At 36.2% G+C, this 19,950-nt stretch overlaps 1 protein-coding gene across 7 annotated transcripts in view; it reads left to right on the top strand.

Annotated features, from left to right (window-relative positions):
- Positions 1 to 19,950, top strand: part of GALC (galactosylceramidase) — a 56,822-nt gene that overhangs the window by 17,362 nt on the left and 19,510 nt on the right. For 6 of the 7 annotated variants that reach the window (XM_041759314.1, XM_041759319.1, XM_041759316.1 and 3 more), the window contains 4 exons: positions 871 to 1,001; positions 11,183 to 11,338; positions 13,988 to 14,112; positions 15,983 to 16,110. In XM_041759314.1, the coding sequence (XP_041615248.1) occupies positions 871 to 1,001; positions 11,183 to 11,338; positions 13,988 to 14,112; positions 15,983 to 16,110 (540 nt within the window). The remainder of the gene's footprint in view (positions 1 to 870; positions 1,002 to 11,182; positions 11,339 to 13,987; positions 14,113 to 15,982; positions 16,111 to 19,950) is intronic. The other variant, XM_041759317.1, reaches the window with a different exon arrangement.

The raw sequence follows: 19,950 nt of genomic DNA on the forward strand, positions 1-19,950 counted from the left end.
ATTAAATGTAAAGGGATTGGGGGGAAGTGCAAGAGTGAAAGAGTAGACAAGAGGGGACTGAGCCTTGAGTAGGCTGATGTGTTCACTAGGGGAACAGCACACTTTCATGTATAGCTGTGGGACTTGATGGGGTGGCTTGCAGCCAGGTCTGGGTAAGTCAGAGTCACCTTACCTCCAGGCTGCATGCATTATCAGTGAAGTGGTGAGAGTGTGGTGGAGGGGGCATTGTGGGGCTGTGGGAAGTAGGGCAGCAGAGCTGGTATACGATGGAAGCACAGGGTTGGTGTGGAACGTTGTGGCTTCTTTGAGCACAAGGCTGATGAGAGCAGCAAGAGCCCAGAGTGGAAGCCAAGTTAATGCATGTGCTCTGTGTGACCCCAAGGCTGGGCACGGCCTCATGATAGGGTCTCAACAGTGAAGATGAGGAGCTTGTATCTACCCAGATGTGACATTTCACAGCTTATTTTTCCCCCTGTGATTACACATGTGCCTCTGTAGTTGTGTTCATTTGAAGGAACCATAGAATCTGGTTAGTCTGGTTTCCTTTTTCTTTTAAACTATGCAGCTGTGGTGGTGGTTTATTTATATTTTTACTATTATGAATCTGTTTTTGCTTCCATTAAAGTTAGAGGGAAAATCCCTTGAAAGGATTTTTACCTCTTTTTTTTTTTTTTACATTCCCATGAAGTAGGTTATCTTCATAATAATGCCTTTTATTTTCCATAGAAGGCATGTTTCTATTGAGGAAATAATATTGATAGTATTATCCAAGATGCTGATTTTCAAAGATACTTCAGCTATTGTGGTTGTAATTGAATAGCTAAAGTCTCGTTTGTAAACTTTCCTGCGTTCTGTTTATCTCTCCTAAAGGTGTTAAGAAGAATGCTGAACTATCAAGGTCTTGATCGAGTGAAAATCATAGCGAGTGACAATCTCTGGGAGCCCATTTCTGCTTCTATGTTGCTTGACTCTGAGCTTTTGAAAGTGATTGATGTTATAGGGTAAGAAAGATTTTGCTTTGAAAGATTAACAATTTCTGATTGCTGGCTTTCCATACTTGACTATATCTTTGTTTTTGCTTTACCTTCCCACTTGATTACATTTTCAGAAGGAGCTTTCTTGTATTTACCTAACTAAAGCATGTGTGACTGATGTTTCATTCCTTCCTCTTTGAAAAGTATGTACAGTTGACCCTTGAACAGCACAGGTATGAACTAAAAGCCAGTCCACTTATGTGTGGAATTTTTATGATACTGTATAAATGTATTTTTTCTTCCTTGTGATTTTCTTTTTTTTTTTTTTTAATTTTTTTTTTTTTTTTAATTTTTTATTTATTTATGATAGTCACAGAGAGAGAGAGAGGCAGAGACACAGGCAGAGGGAGAAGCAGGCTCCATGCACCGGGAGCCTGATGTGGGATTCGATCCCGGGTCTCCAGGATCGCGCCCTGGGCCAAAGGCAGGCGCTAAACCGCTGCGCCACCCAGGGATCCCCCCTTGTGATTTTCTTGATAATATTTTCTTTTCTCTAGCTTCCTTTATTGTAAGAATATAGTATATAATACATAGAACAGACAAAATATGTGTTAATCAATTGTTTATGTTGTCAATCTTTTCTGGTCAACAGGCTATTAGTAAAGTTTTGGGGGAGTCCAAGATTATATTCAGGTTGTTAAGTGCAAGTGGCTGGGGGGTTGGCATATTGTTAAAGGGTCGCCTGTACTTTGGGATCTTTTATGCCAATGAAATGTATTGGTGCTTTTCAAAAATTATGTTAACCTTTGGAGTAATAAAACATGGCTTTGCTTAGATTAAGGGACAGAGTAGTTAAATTTTAGAAATTACAAAAGGCACACCTCCCAGGAAATGAACACTTATGTAAGTGGTATGGCATGGTCACTGATCATGGCTTTTGTCATGTTTCCTTAGCAGCGTGGCTTTGACCCTGCTGTTTAGTCCAGCTCTGCCATTCAGCCTTCCTGAGTTCCAGTAAATTTTTTTTGTCTGATTTATTTTTTCCAGTTTTAATTGATATAATTGTATATCAATTATTTGAGAAATCTGACTTTTCTCATCTATTTCTCAAATAATTGATATACATTACTCTGTAAGTTTAAGGTATATGCCATGATGACTTAATTTACATAAGAGATGATTACCATGAGATGATTACCGTGATAGGTTTAGTTAATGTTCATCCTCTCATATAGATACAGTCGAAAGAGAAGGAAAAATAATGTTTCCTTATGATGAGAGCTCTTAGGATCTACATTTTTACAATTTTATTATATACCACACAGCAGTATTAATTATAGTCATCATGCTGTACATTATATCCTTAGTACTTATTTATCTTATAGCTGGAATTTTGTACCTTTTGACCACTTTCCTCCAGTTCCCCCTTCTTCTACTCCCCACCTAGCAGTATTTTTTAAGTCAATTTTTATTTTGTCTATTGTGATAACATATATAAATGTTTGAAAAATAGAATACACATACACGTGGAATGTGTTTTGTATTCAGTGAAGATTGCTTGGTCAACATGTGCCTTTTTTCAAATGAAGCATTTTGAATGTGCACAAAGGAGGCAGAATAATATAATGAATATCCATGTTCCCATCACTCAACCTCAACTATGACTCCCTGGTTAGTTCTCCATCTGCATACTTATCCATTCTGTCATCTGTTGCCTGAAACTAGGTTCGCCACTTGGTGCCTATGGACCCAAAAGACACAACCAAGCCAAAGAAAAAGAAAAGGAAGGGTTTTACTTGCAACAAGTAAAGGAGAACCCTGGGAATGTTTCCCAAAGCAGTGTTTCCTCGAACAACCAAACTGGGGAAGCTTTAGGCTAAGGGTGCGTATATTCACAAAAGGGCTTTCACAGTGGGGCATTCAGCATAGAATTGGGGCAGAAGTTATCTTAAGGTGACAGAGTCCAGGTCACCAGGGTCAGCATCATCAATTTTGGTACCTGAGTGCTCAAAACATTTCAGATCCTGCAAATATAGCTCGAGAGTGTGTGTCAGGTCAATCCTTAATTTTGAACCAGTGCTGCAAGATTTACAACTGATTTGTTGTTGATTAGGTTATCTCCTGGCCTGATAGTGGCAGTTCTTAAATTTTTTTGTTCCCTTAAAATTGTTATCTGCTAAGATCTATTCTTCTGCAATTTCAACATATCTCAGGAAGTTCTGCAGGAAATGTGCTTTGGGCAAGTAGTGCCATTCACACATAGATCACAAGATGGCTGGGGGCCTAAGGTGACTTTTCTCATGTCAAGAAAGCTTGTCTTGTCTTTCTTTTTCCAGGGACCCCTAGCTCTATATGCTTACAGTTTCTCTTCTTCCTCCCACATTATTTTGAAGCAAATCCCACACATTATATTATTTCTTCCATAAACATTTTCCCATGTATCTTTTAAGATAAGGATTCTTTTTTTTTTTTACCATAAACAATACCGTTATTACATCTAAAAATGTAACAGTTTTTTGATACTATCAAATATCTGTAACTGTCATTTTATAGTTTTATCTGAGCGAATCTAGATCCAGTTTAGATTCATACATTGTAATTGATGGATATTTAAGTCTCTTCTGATTTTTTGGTTCCTGCCCCATCTTTTTATTCCCTTTCATTTGTCAAAGAAACTGGATGGTTTGTCCTGTAAAGCATCTCATAGTCTGGGAGTTTATAGGTTTCATCCTTGCAGTTTGGTTTAACCTGCCCATCTGTCCTGTTTCATGTTGGAAATTGACAGAGGAATGATTAGTTTAGTTTTAGGCTTGCTCATTTATTTATTTTTGGCAAGGAAAGTAAGATGTACTTAAACATTTCGTATATTGAAATTAGAATATAATTTTTGCCTTTATTTGTTAAAACTTTCATAAATAGCTCAGGTCTTTGAGGCCTTACAAAGTTGTATTGATTTTGAATATATTTGACTAGGAAAAAATATTTAAATGAAGGTATGGGTTTTGCTGTGTCTTCATGAAAAAGTGTTGGATGTTTAATTCATTTTATCTTTACTGATGTGGGCATCTAATGCAGCAAATATTTCTTTGAATGCTGCTTTAGCTCGGTTTTATTTTCTCATTTCATTGCGCTGTGATCATTTAATGCTGAATGTATTTAAAATTTTTTTTTTCAAAACCTTTCCCAGGAGCTTCTATCTGTCTTATTATATTACAATATATTTTCTATCAGGATATAAGGGTTGAGTGTGTAGTATCTACCTTAGTGATTGCGTTGTTTAGGTATTCTGTATCCTAATTAGTTTGTTCACTGGAACTATCCAGGGTTACTGAGACCATGAATTTCCTCTCACTAGTGGGTTTCAGTTTCATGCAGTTTGTGCTTTTGAAAGTTGCTCATAGATATTAATGTATTATCTTCATTGTTATTTTGTAACTGTTGACTTTAGAAAATGTCATTCTTTGCCTCATTATGCTTCTTGGTATGAATTCTGCTTTGCCTGTGACTGAGATAGAGACCTCTGTTTTCTTTTCATTTATATTTGCCTGATCTACCTTTGCCCACATTTTCATTCTTTACTTCTTGAGGTCATTTTGTTCTAGGTGTGTTGCTTGCATATAGCATAGATTTAGGTTTTGCTTTTTTCACTGCTCTAAAAATCTTCAGATTTCAATGATTGATTTAAACTCATTTATACTTAACAATATAACTGAAACCATATATACTTAATGATATAATGATAAACTCTCTTCTGTATTTTCTTGTTATTTAATCATTTACACTATGTATATACTAATATACTAATATGTTGGTATATGATTTGTTTTCTTTGCTCTTTTTAAGGAGGTATCTTTTTTGTTATTTAGCAAGGTTTGATTTTTGGTTCTGCTGATTGCATTTATATGATACTTCTATACCAGTCATTCTCAGCTGGGTATAATTTTGCCCTCCAGGGGACATTTGGTAATACCTGGAAATATTTATGATTGATACTGGCATGGTGGGTGGAGGCCAGAGATGTTTCTAAATACCCTTCTCACAGGATAACTTCCCCACAATAAATAATTGATTATTCAGCCAAGATGTCCACAGTGAAGTTGAGAAACTGTTTATACTAATACTCTTAGTTCTTTTTCTATTTAGTTTTTATGTATCATTTTACTATAAGCAATGTGAAACTTATTTCATAACTTCCTCTTTCTCCCTTTCTAGCTCCTACAATGGAATTTTAATTACCCGAATTTCTTAATCTTTGCATTCTTACACGACCTTAAGCTTCTACTATCTTGATTTGTCAGCTGCAAGCTGTAACCTTTAACTCCCAGCCAATTGGCAAACTTCATTTACATTTCATTTTCTTTCCTCCTCCTCCGATTTTGCATTTGCCGTATTAGTTACACATTATCAGAACACACAACATTTATGTACTAAATTACTCTGTTAGTCTAGTTCTACCATTAAGCATATGCAATGTTCACCTTCAAGTCTTTTGCTGGTTTCTTCTTTAGATTCTTGGGTGTCAGGGCTTAATATTTACCATATTTTTCAGGAAGTGCTAATGGGGGCGATATTTCTTGATCTCTTACATGTTTATTGACTCTTTATCTGTGGCCTTTATACTTGAAGGACAGTTTGGCTACATATAAACTCTCTGACACACATTTTCTTAATCCTTTAACATCATAAAATTTACTCCATTGGTTACTTAAAATGTTGCTGCTAGGAATTCTGATGCCAGACTTCCTTTCTTTCTTTTTTTGTTGTTTTCCCCTTCGTGGACCTCTCACTTAACCTCATGCAGAAGAAGCTGCTGGTGGTCTACCCAAATCTATCCTATTCTTTGTGGGCTCAAGGCAAGACTCTCTGCATTCTTTGGAGTTAAGATTGATATACAATACAGTTAAGTTCCTGGTGATGAAATGAGAGCACAACTGATAAGTAACACCTGAGAGTTTATACTCTAGGATCCTAGGTACATTATCTTCTACCCCTTTTCCTTCCTACTGGCTAGAATCGGAGGCCTCCATTTGACCAAAGAGCAGATTTAAGAGCTGCTTCCACCAACCTTAACTCTTAACTTGGGTAATTATATAGAAGTAAAATAAACTCTTTTTCTTTAAACCACTATGTTCTCTGTAGTCTGAGGCCTCTAAACAATATTTCTTATTTTTGTGTAGGCATTCTATTTTTTTCCTGGAATTCCATATCTTTGCAGAATGGAGATAATAAAAAAGCCTCATATTTGTCAGTGGAACTATCTATAAGAATAGCAAATATTCTTTTGTAGATGTGCTTATTTTATGTTCCAATATAATGAATTAGTTCTATTTCCATGGTGGGATAATTGAAATTATAGCCTGGCCTCCTGGATCACTATGTCAGACATCTCCATCTCTAGCTTCCATGTGTTAGGATATCATTTAAATTATTCTAATTGTTTTCATGTGGTTTAAACAAGATAGATGCTTATTTCTTGAGAAAAGTGCAGAACAGTATATGGGAGGATAGAGCGACTCTGTTCTATAAGTGCTCTTCGGTCTTGTGGGTCTGCCATTCTAGAGTGTATTATCCTTGTTTAGACTTCTTTTTTTCTTCGTTATAAATTCCTGTATATCCAAAGAATATTTTTCCTTAACTTTAAAGCTTAGTAGTTGTACACTATTTACCGTTGCCAGGTATATAGCATATGCCTTTTCAATATCTGTATTTAAGTGTTTTCTAATTTCAATAAGATTTATTTAAACTTTAACTTAAATAATTATTCTACTCCATTACTTTGGTTTTCTTTTTAGGAGACCCAGTTATGCATTTTGGATCTTGTTTGAATATTGCCTTTATTCTGTATTTTTTCAAACCATCTTTATTTCTTTATTTCTGTTTGGTTCTCTAATTTTATCCTCTATTTTCCTCATTGTGTTTTCCATAGTATCTATCCTATCTTGTGTTTCTTTTTCTTGTCTTCATTTCTAAAATGTGTTTTTTTCTGATAATTCTATAATTCTCTCATTTTGGTTTCATATACCTCTGTTGTCTAAAAATTGTTAAAATTTTGTTAAAATTTTTTTTAACAAAGTATAGCATACACACATACACTCATACATAAAAGTACACAAATCATAAGAATATGGCATAATGAATTGTCACAAAGTGAACGTACCTACATAACCACCACTGAGGTCAAGAAATAAAAAATTATCAGTATCTAAGCAGCTCTTCCCTTGGAAATCTTTCTAATCATTAGCTTCTCCCCTGGTCCCAAAGGCAACTACTGATGTTAGCCCTAACACCATAAACTAATTATGCTTGTTTAAAAACTTTATTAAGAGGGCATGTGATGTGATGAACACTGGGTGTTATGTGCAGCTGATGAACTACTGAACTCTATCTGAAACTAGTGATGTACTATATGTTGGCTAATTGATTTTAAATTAAAAAAAAACCCTTTATTTTATTTCAGTGGTATCTTAGAGTATCTATTATTTTGGTCAACATTATAGTTTTAAGATTAACTCATATTGCCAGGTAGAGACTTGGTTCACTTTGATTGCTCTTTTGCATTCAGTTGTAGGAATTTGGCATGATTTTTCTATCTGTTCTTTGTCAACGGTCATTTGAATTGTTTCCAAATTTAGGCTATTGTGGTATAATGAGATTTTGTTCAGGTATTATTTTTTGGCTGCCACCTCCATTGGAAGAGTGGATCTCTCTGCCCCATTAATATTGTACTTGGCCTGCACCATGTAAGTTCTTATTTTGCAGTCACAGGGCTTTCTGGGGTCTGCTCCTTCTGGGCCCTGTTCTCCCTACTGCCTGAATGTTGTCTTTCCCTCCCCCCGAGTGTTCCTGCCTTAATCAATTTGGATTCTCATCAAGCAGCTTATTCTCATAGGGAGGCTCTCCCATTCCAGACAGGATTGTTTGCTACCTATTGCTGAAATTGCTAAGGGTTTAAACCTGTATTGTCCAGTCTGGTAGCCACTAGCCACGGTTAACTATGGGACATTGAAATGTGGCTCATTTGAATTTAGGTGTATTGTATGTAAAATAAACCTTGGCTTTTAAAGATTTGATATTTTAAAAAATGTAAAATATTATTCATAATTTTTTAGGTTGATTGCATGTTGAATGACAATATTTGGTGAATATTGGGTTAAAGTATATCAGGAAAATTTCCCTTTTGCTTTTTTTTAAATGCAGCTGCTACAAAACTTCAAATTATACACATATTGCTCACCTCATATTTCTTTTGGTTTAAACTGTCAAACGTATTAGATCTCTTAATGAATTCACTGTTTTCCATTCACCCCCAACTTTATTCACCCCAACTGAATGACTTCAGCCTATGAAGATATTCCCAGTTTCACCCACTGTTCTCTTATGCTTTCACTCAGAGTAGGGCTTCTTTGAGAGTAACTGCCTGCTGGTCCCATCTCCCTTCCAGTTTCCATATCATATCTGGTGATCCTGGGCTAGTTCTGATGCTTCAAGAAGACTCCTGGGCATTCCATCACCTAGTCTTGATGAGGATATTGTCTGTAGGTTTTCCCTTTCCTGTATTTAGTAGATCTCTGTGGTTTTAGAAGGAATACTGGTGATTGTTAGAAACTGGGGTGCTACCATGATCCACTTTGTCCTTAAGTGCTAATTTTCTTTTATTATGAACATGTTCCTCTGTTAGGATAACTTTGGTTACTTTCAATAATCTTAATTTAATTTGTCATTTAAATTTGGAGAATCATGCTGTAAAATGATAGGTTTTGTCTAGTTATACATATATAAAAAATTGTATTCTTAAGGAGCCTTTGCATTTTTTGTTGAATTAGTGGTGGGACTGGATATTGAGAGAGACCCAGATTTTAGTGTCAGTTTTACCCTTCTTTGCTCAGATCATTTAATAATCACTCAGTTTTAACATAACAGTTAATGTTTTCTGAATGAGGGACATAATGCCTGTTTATGTAACTTTAAAAGGGATATTTTTTCAGATTATAAAAATAATCCATGATTATAGCAAATTTGGAAAATGTAGAAATCTATTAAGATAGAACTTACTCAGAATCCTAACATCTAGAGATCATTAGTTACACAATAGCATATTACTTTCCAGGCTTTTACTTGAAAAAAAAAAACAGATTTATTTATTTATGTGAGAGAGAGAGAGATACACACACACACACAGGGGCAGGGAGGGGCAGAAGGAGAGGGGGAAAGAGTATCAAGCTGACTCTGGGCTGAGTGCAGAGCCTATATCATGGGCTTGATCCCACAATCCTGAGGTCACAACCTGAGCCAAAACCAAGAGTTGGACGCTTAACTATGCCACCTCGGTGTCCCCAGGCAAAGTTTACTTTTTTCTACAAGTATATTTTGAGCAGAGATAACACCAAGCATACATTTGTCTGAGTAACAGCTGGATGAGTCTTAATATTAGTATGTGGCTGAATATCATGATCATAGAATGAAGTTCTTGGATATAAGAATGAATCTAAAATGGAAAAATTTTAAAAATATTGTTTCAAAGATTAGTAACAGACTTCACATGTTGGACACTGTAGTGCCAGAGTAATAATTTTTTAACCCTGTTAGGTGTTAGCTTGCTTTGAGGTCTCTGTAGTGTATGTTTACACTACTGAATTAGAGGCCTATTTTTAGCTGAGTTCAGTGACGCTACAACATCTTGATGGTGCTTCATTTTTCTCAAATACTTCTTTTTTATGTCCTCTATTATGTGTTTCATATTTTTTCTTCCTCATGAAATCCTGAAATGCCAGATTGATGCTGTGCCCTAATTCATCTTCATGAAGTACAATGAATTCCCAAAGTAGGACTTTTTCTTGAAAGATTCATGACCTAAGTGGGATTAAATAACTAAAAACCAAAATAGGTCATCATAATCATTGTTTTAAAGATTTTATCTATTTATTTGAGAGAGAAAGAGAGAGCGAGCATGAACAGGGTGAGGGGCAGAGGGAGAAGCTGACTCCCCACTGAGCAGGGAGCCCAAAGTGGGGCTCCATCCCAGGAACCCAGGATCCTGACCTGAGCTGAAGGCAGACGCTTAACCTACTGAGTCACCCAGGCGCCCCATAATAATTTTTTAATGTAATGAATATTATGACACCAAACTGCAAAGTTTAGAGTTACGATGTAATCCAGTCCCCATCGTTCTGCTTGTATTGTTATTAAAATTTTTGTAAATAATTGTGTCTTAGAAAGTATACACTCGTGTTCCTAAAGTTACTTAGCTAATGTACTCTCTTATTCCTGTGTTAACTGTCCATCTATTTTCTATTTCACATTAGAAATTTCTTAAAAACTGTCAGTAACTTCTAAAATCATTAAAAAAAAAGACAAAAAATCATCACTGAGGTAGTATTTTACTATTAGAATAATAAATATACATTCATACTTTGACTTTTCTTAAATAATGCTATAATGTAGGAGTTCTCAACCTTTGTACTTTTGATATTTTCACTGGATAATTCTTTGGTGAGGACCTGCCTTTTGCATTGTAGGATGTTTGGAAGCCTCTCTGGCCTCTGCTCACTCACTGGATGCCAGTAGCAAATCCTGCCTTAACCCAGAGTTAACCACCACTGCTTTGGGATAGTGATTTGTAGTTAACCAAGGTAGTTTCTTCTTTTTACTCAAGGAAGAACTCTCTGGGTTTTTGGTTTTTTGACTTATTGTTTTTGCCTGGGAATAAATACCAAGCTGTCTTTCTCTGTGTCTACTCAGGGGTAGGTAGGAGTGGGGGAGGAAATACTACTTTATATAATAGATTCATTAGTCTTATTTTTGGCTTCCTTCATACTCCTTTTCTACTGTCTGAGCTCTCTGCTCCCCTGGAAAGTCTGAATTCTGTCTCCTAGGGTGTTCTAGGCTGTGGCCTCTCTGCCATCTCCAACTGTCATCTCCAACTGGTTCTAGAAACCATCCACTTTATGGTTTCTAGAAACAGAAATCTCATCCACTGATGATCTTCCTTCCTATTTTGTGTGTTGGTATATGTAGGCTTATTGCATCTTAACGGGCATCCTGAGACAAGAATGGGAAGCAGAAGCTTCTAGTTGGTGTGACATCTACCCACAAGCTGCCCATTGTTTCAAAATAGAAAACACTGGTGAAGATATATGTGTTTATTGACTCAACAAATAGATAAAAGTGGCACGTCTGCCTTTTCCTATTTCCACCCTTTGTTTTCCTAGAGCTCATTATCCTGGGACCTATACAGTAAAGGATGCGAAGTTGACTAAGAAGAAACTTTGGTCTTCTGAAGATTTTAGCACTTTAAATAGTGATGTGGGCGCAGGCTGCTTGGGCCGCATATTGAACCAGAATTATGTCAATGGCTACATGACTGCGTAAGTTACCGAAAACTTTAGAAGGTTTTTATTTTTATTTTTTATTTTTTTTAATTTTTTTTAAATTTTTATTTATTTATGATAGTCACAGAGAGATAGAGAGAGAGGCAGAGACACAGGCAGAGGGAGAAGCAGGCTCCATGCACCGGGAGCCCGACGTGGGATTCGATCCCGGGTCTCCAGGATCGCGCCCTGGGCCAAAGGCAGGCGCCAAACCGCTGCGCCACCCAGGGATCCCTATTTTTTTTCTTAAATGCTTTGAGAAGCTCTAACTGTAATTAGATTCAGATTTGCTTTCTAAAACAATAATAAATAGAACAAGAGTAAGCCAATGTGTATTTTTTTTTATTTTTTATTTATTTATGATAGTCACACACAGAGAGAGAGAGAGAGAGGCAGAGACACAGGCAGAGGGAGAAGCAGGCTCCATGCACCAGGAGCCCGACGTGGGATTCGATCCCGGATCTCCAGGATCGCGCCCTGGGCCAAAGGCAGGCGCTAAACCGCTGCCACCCAGGGATCCCTATTTTTGTGATGTTAATGTGAGCTGATACATTCTTTTTTTTATAGTCTTTGTTCTTTTTCTTCCCTTTTTAAAAGAAAAGGAAAAAAAAAAAAGAAAAGGGAGTCAGGGAGTCAAAAAAAAAAAAAAAAGAAAAGGGAGTCATGGAGAGTTTGGTTCTAATGACTTAATTTGGTATTAAAAGTAATGCATACTCATGACAGAGAATTTAGTAACTGCCTATACATACAAAGAAGGAAACAAAATCACCCATATTTTTGCCATCTAGGGGTAACAATCCCTAAAATATTGGTGTGTGTCCTCCCATTTATATTTATATGCATAAAATTTTAATATAGAATCAAGATCATACTATATAATGTTTAGTAAATAAGCTGCTTTTCACTTAACGAGATATTATGAACTTTTTTTCATATTTAAGTTACTTATTTTTCATCATTTTTAGTGCTTATGTATATTCTGTTACATAGAACTTGGTTTCCCAAACTTGCCTTGTCTCAAGAAGCACCTGAGACACTTGTATTGATTCCTTGGCAGCTGTCCAGATCTGCTGAATCTTCAGAAGGCTGTGGAGACTCAGGTGGTGTTATCAGTGCCCCAGCTGATTCTGATGCCACACAAGTTTGGGAAGCACTGATGTAGAAAATATGTTATATTTCCTTGAGTGTTCTTCTCTTCCAGAAATGGAGGTTGCTTCTATTTTAAGTTAACAGCTTTGTACACGTTGAAATGATCAGTTGTATACAGATATCTTTGTACACATCTAGAATTATTTCCTTAGGGTATATTCTTAAAGGGAATATGTATCTGAGTTTGAGGTATATTTTAAAGACCTCTGTGTATATAACAAAATGCCCATCAGGTAGTTTTGGTTTATTCTTCTATCTCTGGCCAGAGAAGATATTATGCATCTTATAATCCAGGGGTAAAATCATAGGAACTCTTAAAGTTTTCACTGGTAGAAAGGAGTTTTGAAAATTGGAGCTATTGGGCAGCCCTGGTGGCTCAGTGGTTTAGCGCCACCTTCAGCCCAGGGTGTGGTCCTGGAGATCCGGGATTGAGTCCCACGTGGGGTTCTCTGCATGGAGCCTGCTTCTCCCATCTGCCTGTGTCTCTGCTTTTCTCTCTCTCTCTCTCTCTCTCTCTCTCTCTCTGTGTGTTTCTCATGAATAAATGAATAAAATCTTTTTAAAAAGATTTTAAAGATTTTTTTATTTCTATGCTGTGTTGTCAGAATTGGATGGCTTTGATTTTTCCTAAGACAGTCATTTTATGTTGGGTGAAGACTTGTAAGAAAAAGTGAATTCTGTGGGTAAGCTCTGGGTTTTTGTTATTGTTTTGAGCTGTGAGAAACCAAGCAGTCCTAGGGTCCAGAGCTTTCCTTTTCGCCTTGGGTGTTCCTGTAAATCACAGAGTCAGTATTTCAGGGTTCAGTACCGCTATAGAATTCTGAAAGAATGGGCTAAAATGCAGACCAGCAAGTTGCCCCATTAGTAGATGAGACAGACCTTGTTCTATATACTTCATAGGCATTAATGCAGTGACTCCTGACAATAATCACGTGAGCTAGGTTCAGTTATTATCCTCGTTTTACAGATGAGGAAACTGGGGTTCAGAGAGGTTAAGTGGTGGAACCATGATTTGAATGCAGGCAGTCTGACTCTAAGAGTTCTCAATTGTAAAACTTTGTAGCAGCTCAGAGTCCAGTTCATAAACTTATGTCATGAAACTGGGGCATTAAGAAGGCTGACTGTCAAAAGGAAAGCAGGTATGGATAAAGCCTTTATTTGTATCTGACGCAAATCTGTGGCATGTCTGGTACTGGTAGGGCTACACCACTGTTCAGCAAAAATTATATACCCCATTTACATTTGTGTTTTTTAATTATGCAATTCACCATTAGAAATACCTAGATGGATCTAGTGTTAGAGTTTTCAAAATGTGAATGAACTTGGGTGACTTACATTTTCTTGTTTTGGGTGGTCATCTTTTGGTCCTTTACATCTACTAATGTAACTTCTAATAAGGTTTGTTTTTTTATTTATTTATTTACTATAGTTTTCTAGACATTTACATTTTGATCACAAGCTGTTTGGTATTTCTTTTTTATCGTGCCAACCTTTTAGCACAATTGCTTGGAATTTGGTGGCTAGTTACTATGAACAGTTGCCTTATGGACGATGTGGATTGATGACTGCTCAGGAGCCATGGAGTGGGCACTATGAAGTAGAGTCTCCTATCTGGGTATCAGGTATGGTTCAGATTCCATCTCTCACTCTTCAAATTTCTCTCTAGGAGAAAAAAGCAGAAAACAAGAGGGGATTATACTATGTGTGTATGCGTGTCCAAGTGCATGTATATGTGTGTTGTATGTAAGTTCCAAGTTTGTGTCTCTGTTGTAAGCAAGATTTCCCATAGTGTTCCGTAAGAGCCTTTTGGGTAAAGTAGATACTTTCTGAATGGAATGAATTCCATTCTTGGTTATTCTAAGAGCAGGCTTTTAGAAAAGAGAGGGAAAGAGGGAAGAGAGTAGGGAGAAGGATTATTGTCTCGTGGTGTTTGATAAATATATAATTTTAAATTATGATACTTGTTATTAAAATGATATATTTGTAAAGATTTATTACAATTCAAGAATATCTAAAAGTCTTAACATTAGTCTTGGAGACATTTTATTTTTTTTATATTAATATAGGTATGTTGAGAATAGTGTACTAACAAAATCAAATGAATTATTAAATGAATAAGGAAATGTAAAAGCTATGTGAAATGTTGTAGCTTTATAGTGATGTGTATTGTTACAGATAATTTTAAGAAAAATATAAAATCATGACTCCATACACATAAAAATGAACACATGTTGAAGAGTTTATATTACTCATGATACGTAGGAATGAGGCAGGTGAATCTACCACCTCAAAGGAAAAATTAGAACAGTACAAATTTATTTAGAGTAAAGGGATGTGAGATAAATTGCAAATGGAGAGAGATTGGGTTTCCCATAGCAGGGAGGGGAGGAAATCAGTTAAATCCTTACCAGATAGGAGATAATCTACTATCCATCAGTTACCTACAATTTACAGAGTTTCAAAATAGTTTAAAGACAATAAGTATCAGTCATTAGTCACAAGGGATGTTGAGATCATGCAGACAATGGATGATATTGTACTACTTTTTCATGAATGATGTAACTATACTAAAACTGAATATAATTTAAACAGAATAAAAGTCCTATTGTTGAATAATAATCAAGTTCTTTCTATAACTTCTTTGGTAAAAACATTAAAATTTATGATCATTTTGTTTTATTATAACTACAGTCTTTTAAAAAAATAATTTCTTCAAAGACAGTATGCTTTCATAGGAAAATTCTGAATTTGAAGTGAAGTTGTTTTCATTTTAAACCTTTATTTTGTGGATTTTTTTTGATGTGTTTTCCTCAGATTTGTAGTTATGACATTAGTCATGAAATCATGACATTATTCTAAACTCTGAATTATACTTCATAAATATGTAATAGTGAAGTTGCACTTGTATGTCCTCATTGGTTAAGACCTTAAATGTCGTAATCATTGGAACCATTGGTCCCACATTATCTAGGTGAACTAACATACTCTTTTAATATTGTTGCTGTGTTTTGGGGATGGGATGGGGACATGGAATATATTGCCAACTTTGGAGGTACCCAATAAACAAATATTGTGTAAATAAAACTTGTTTGAAACCATAAAGCTTAGTTTTTGAAATGCAGTATTAATTTTTAGCCTTATTTTTTGTAGCTCTACTAGGATGGGTTAAATAGAGAGGGAGAAAAGTTCAGAAGAGATAACTTTATCTTACCCTTTGGGGATAAAAGAGTTAATACTCTTGAATTGATAGTGTGATTCATTTATTTTATGAGTAGTTCTAACTACAGTTATTCCTACTATGATTGTACCATTTAACTGGACTAATTGTTCAAAAATTGAAACATGAGGTTGGCAAATAACTTTCTTCTAAAATAGGAAGTAGCTTGTTAGACTCAATCAGACTCAAATCAGTAGACAGCTTTTTAAAAAAATTTTTTTAAAAAGAAACCCTTTCATCACTGTTTTATTGGATCTTTCTCTGCCTTTCTATAGCTCATACCACTCAGTTTACTCAACCAGGCTGGTATTACCTGAAGACAGTTGGTCATTTAGAGAAAGGAGGAAGCTACGTGGCCCTGACAGATGGCTTAGGTAACCTCACCATCATCGTTGAAACTATGGTAATTCTTTGTTGTTTGTATAGAATTAACTCACTCTCTTTGTATCAGAAAAACAGTAGAAAACACAAACACTTTCTTTTAAAAAGACCACAGCTTTACCAAAGTATAATCAACATATAAACATGTAGAGGAGGAAGAAACTTCTTCCTGTACCCTCTTAGGTTCAGAAGCTGAGGCCCCCCAAATTAAACTGGCAACACTCCAGATTAACAGGAGAAAAGAAAACAATTTATTTGTGCATGCAACATGCATACATGTGGGAGATGCTCAGTGATGAGCAACTCTGAGAGGTGGAGCACTTAATGGAAAATAAATGACTTTTGGGAAGATAAACGAGTTTTCAGAAGAACAAACAGGAATGATCATGACCCTGTTCGTCTATACTGGAGAGAGGTTTTTCCCTTTCCTTCATGGCTGTAAAAACCCTCTGCAGAAGGGATTTTGGGTAAGTTTTATTCCCATTTCTTTTTTCTGGGAGTAGATCCATCTTAAGGAGGAATTTTTGGCAGTTTTATTTCCCAGAAGTTGCTGCTCTTAGTAAGCTCAAGGAAGCTCAGAGAAGATTTTGTCTCCGTAACTTCTGAATCTCAAATACTTTCAACTTAAAATAATCTTTATACCAAAGTGGCTTATTTTTTGGTGGCATATTATGAACCCCTTCAAACACATACTTAAAATGTGCAACAAAATAAATGTTCATATGTAAATGCTTAATAAGCCATTGTCACAATCAAGATAGTGAATGTATCAAGAGCCCCCCAAAGAATACTTATTGTCCTTCCTTAAATATTTTGTCCTGCTCCTCCTCATATCCTAGGACTTCCCTGTTTATTGCTTTTAGTCACTGTAGATTAGTTTGCATTTTCTAGAGCTTTGTATCAGTGGAATCATACAGTATGTACTGCTTTTTGTCTTCTTTCACTCAGTGTAATTATTTTGAGATTCATGCATGTTGGGAGACACCTATTGATAAGTAGTATTCCATTGTAAGGACATACCATAGTTTATCTATTCACTTGTTGTTGATGGACGTTTGGCTTATTTCTCCTTTCTGGCTATTATACTTGAAGCTATGAACATTTGTGCACAGGTTTTATATGGGCATATATTTCTTTTCTCTTGGATAAATACATAGGGATAGATTGGTTGCATAATATGATATGTTCATGTTTGGCTTTTTAGGAAGCTGCCAGACTATTCTCCAAAGATTTTGCTGTTTTAAATTTCCATCAGCAGCATAATTTAAGTTTCAGTTTTTCTTTAGCATTGTGAACACTTGTTATCAGTTAGAAAAATTTTATAATGTATAAATGATGTATGTATGATGTAGTACATTATTTTGGTTTTGCATTTCCCTACTGACTGATGTTGTTGAGCTTTTCATGTGTTTATGCTTCAGTTATCTTCTTTGGTGAAGTGTGTGTTCAAGTCTTTTGCCCATTTTTTGGTTGGCTTTTTCTTACTGTTGGATTTTGAGAGTTCTTTTTTTTTTAAGATTATTTATTTATTTGACAGAGAGAGAGAATGAGAGAGAGAGAGAGAAAGAGAGAGAGAGAGAGAACACCAGAGAGCACAAGCAGGGGGAGCAGCAGAGGGAAAGGGAGAAGCAGACTCCCAGCTGAGCAGGGAGCCCAGTGTGGGACTTGATTTCAGGACCCTGGGATCATGACCTGAGCCAAAGGCAGACATGTATTTTATTTTATTTATTTTAAGATTTTATTTATTTATTCATGAGAGACACAGAGACAGGCAGAGACATAGGGAGAGGGAGAAGCAGGCTCCCTGTGGGGAGTGTGATGTGGGACTCGATTCCTGAACCCTGGGATCACGACCTGAGCCAAAGGCATCATTTTATTCATCTATACTTTCATGGAACATGCTCTTGTTATGGTATCTAAGAAGTTTTTGCATATGGGTATCCATCTGTTCTACTACTATTTGAAAGTCTTTTTTCCCATTGCTTTACCTTTTTACCTTTTTTGAAAGTTGTGTCTGGTATCAACATATTCTCTCAGTTTTTATTTATGTGGAAATACATTTTGCCTTTATTTTTTTGAAAGATAATTTTGCTAGATAATAGGATTCTTGATTGATAAGGAGGTCTTTTTTTGAGCATTTTGAATATGTTGCTTTTTGTTTTTTCTGATGATGAATCAATTTTTAATCTTACTGAAGCTCCCTTGTGAGTGGTAAGTTGTTTTGCTCTTGCCTTTTTCAGTATTTTCTTCTTTTGAAGAAAGCATTTTTACTGGTGTTTGTGTGTATCTCTTTGCTTTGATTCTTAGAGTTTGTTGAGCTCCATGGGTCTGTAGATTAATGTTTTTCATCAAGTTTGGAAAGTTTTCAGCTATTATATCTTCGAACATTTTTTTCTACTTTCTGTTTTCTACTGTCCCATTGTAATATGCTGGTGTATTTAATGCCCTAGAGTTCTATGTGGTCCTACTCATTTTTCTTTATTCTTGTTTTTTTCCCCTGTAGTTATTCAGGTTGTTCAATCTCTATCAGTATGTTTTCACATTCTCTAATTCTTCTGCCAGGTCAGATCTACCGTTGATCTCTCTAGTGAATTTTTTGTCAGTTGTTGAATTTTTCAACTTCAGAATTTCCATTTGGCTTTTTAAAGAATTTCTATCACTTTATTGATACTGTCCATTTGATGAGACATTATGATGATACTTCCCTTTATTTTTCTTATTTAAGCCTTGTTTCCATTAGTTTTTTAAACATATTTAAATTAGCCTGACTTTGAAGTCTTTGTTAAATCCAACAATTGATCTCACAGCCACTTTCTGTTGCCTTTTTTATGTATGGGTCACATTTTTGTTTGTTTGTTTGTTTTTTTTTTTTTTTGGTCACATTTTTGTTTGTTTGTTTCTTTGAATGTCTCATAATTTTATTTTGAAAGCCAGATGTTTTATATAATACAAAGTAGCAACTCTGGGTACTGATCTCCTCTTCCCCACAGGTTTGATGTTTGTTTGCTTGTTGTGAAGCTTATCCCCCCACCCTCCTCACCTGCCCTGTGAAGCCCCAGAAGTTGCTTCTTCGAGGGGGCAGCTCTGGGCATGTGCACAATCACCCCGGGCCCTCTTTGTCTCTTTCCTTTTTTATACCTCTCTGTTAATTGCTGGCAGATTGCACTTTTGTTTTCAGTAGTGCCATGTGACTTAGATTGCTCCACAGACTGATCCAGTTAATTCCAGCTTATTTGCAGAGGTGGTTTCTGAGGTTGGTGTTTAGATTTCATCTGATCTCAGGAGGGCTCTTCTGTTTTTGTGGCTTTTTATGGCAAACTAGCTGGACTGTGGTTTAGCTTATGTATCTAATGAAGCCACCAGTCTCTTCTTATTTGCTTTTCACCAGAACCCCATTATTTTTGAGAGCAACCTTACTCTTGAACTTCCTCCTGCTCTGTGTTAAATATGGTCAACTTGTTTGGGGCGAGTTGCTAAGTTCTCTGTTTTATAGCCTGTCTCTATCCTGGACAAAAATCTCTGAGTTGAAGCTGAGAGCTGGGACAAAGACAAAGAGTGTTTCTTTCTTAGTTACACCTTTGATTTAGGAGCGCAGGATCATGGGTGGAGCTTTGTGACCCCAGTATTCTCAGTATTCCAAGGTGAACCCATGGATAGGAGCTGGCAGAGGAGCCTCCTAGTCAGCTGCTTCTTAGCGTTGGCCTCAATTATCTGAGGGGGTAAAGGATGAGAAATCCTGAAATCCTGCTTCTCCCAGGAAGCTACTGCAGCCGTCAGCTGCAAGCTGGGAGGAGGGAGCCCTGTGTTCTTGGCTGCACCTACCTGGCATGCAGTTTCTGCCACTTGGGTAGGAGAGACAGGG

The sequence above is a fragment of the Vulpes lagopus genome, chromosome 6 (genome assembly GCF_018345385.1).
Source record: "Vulpes lagopus strain Blue_001 chromosome 6, ASM1834538v1, whole genome shotgun sequence".
In the NCBI taxonomy this organism is placed as follows: domain Eukaryota; kingdom Metazoa; phylum Chordata; class Mammalia; order Carnivora; family Canidae; genus Vulpes; species Vulpes lagopus.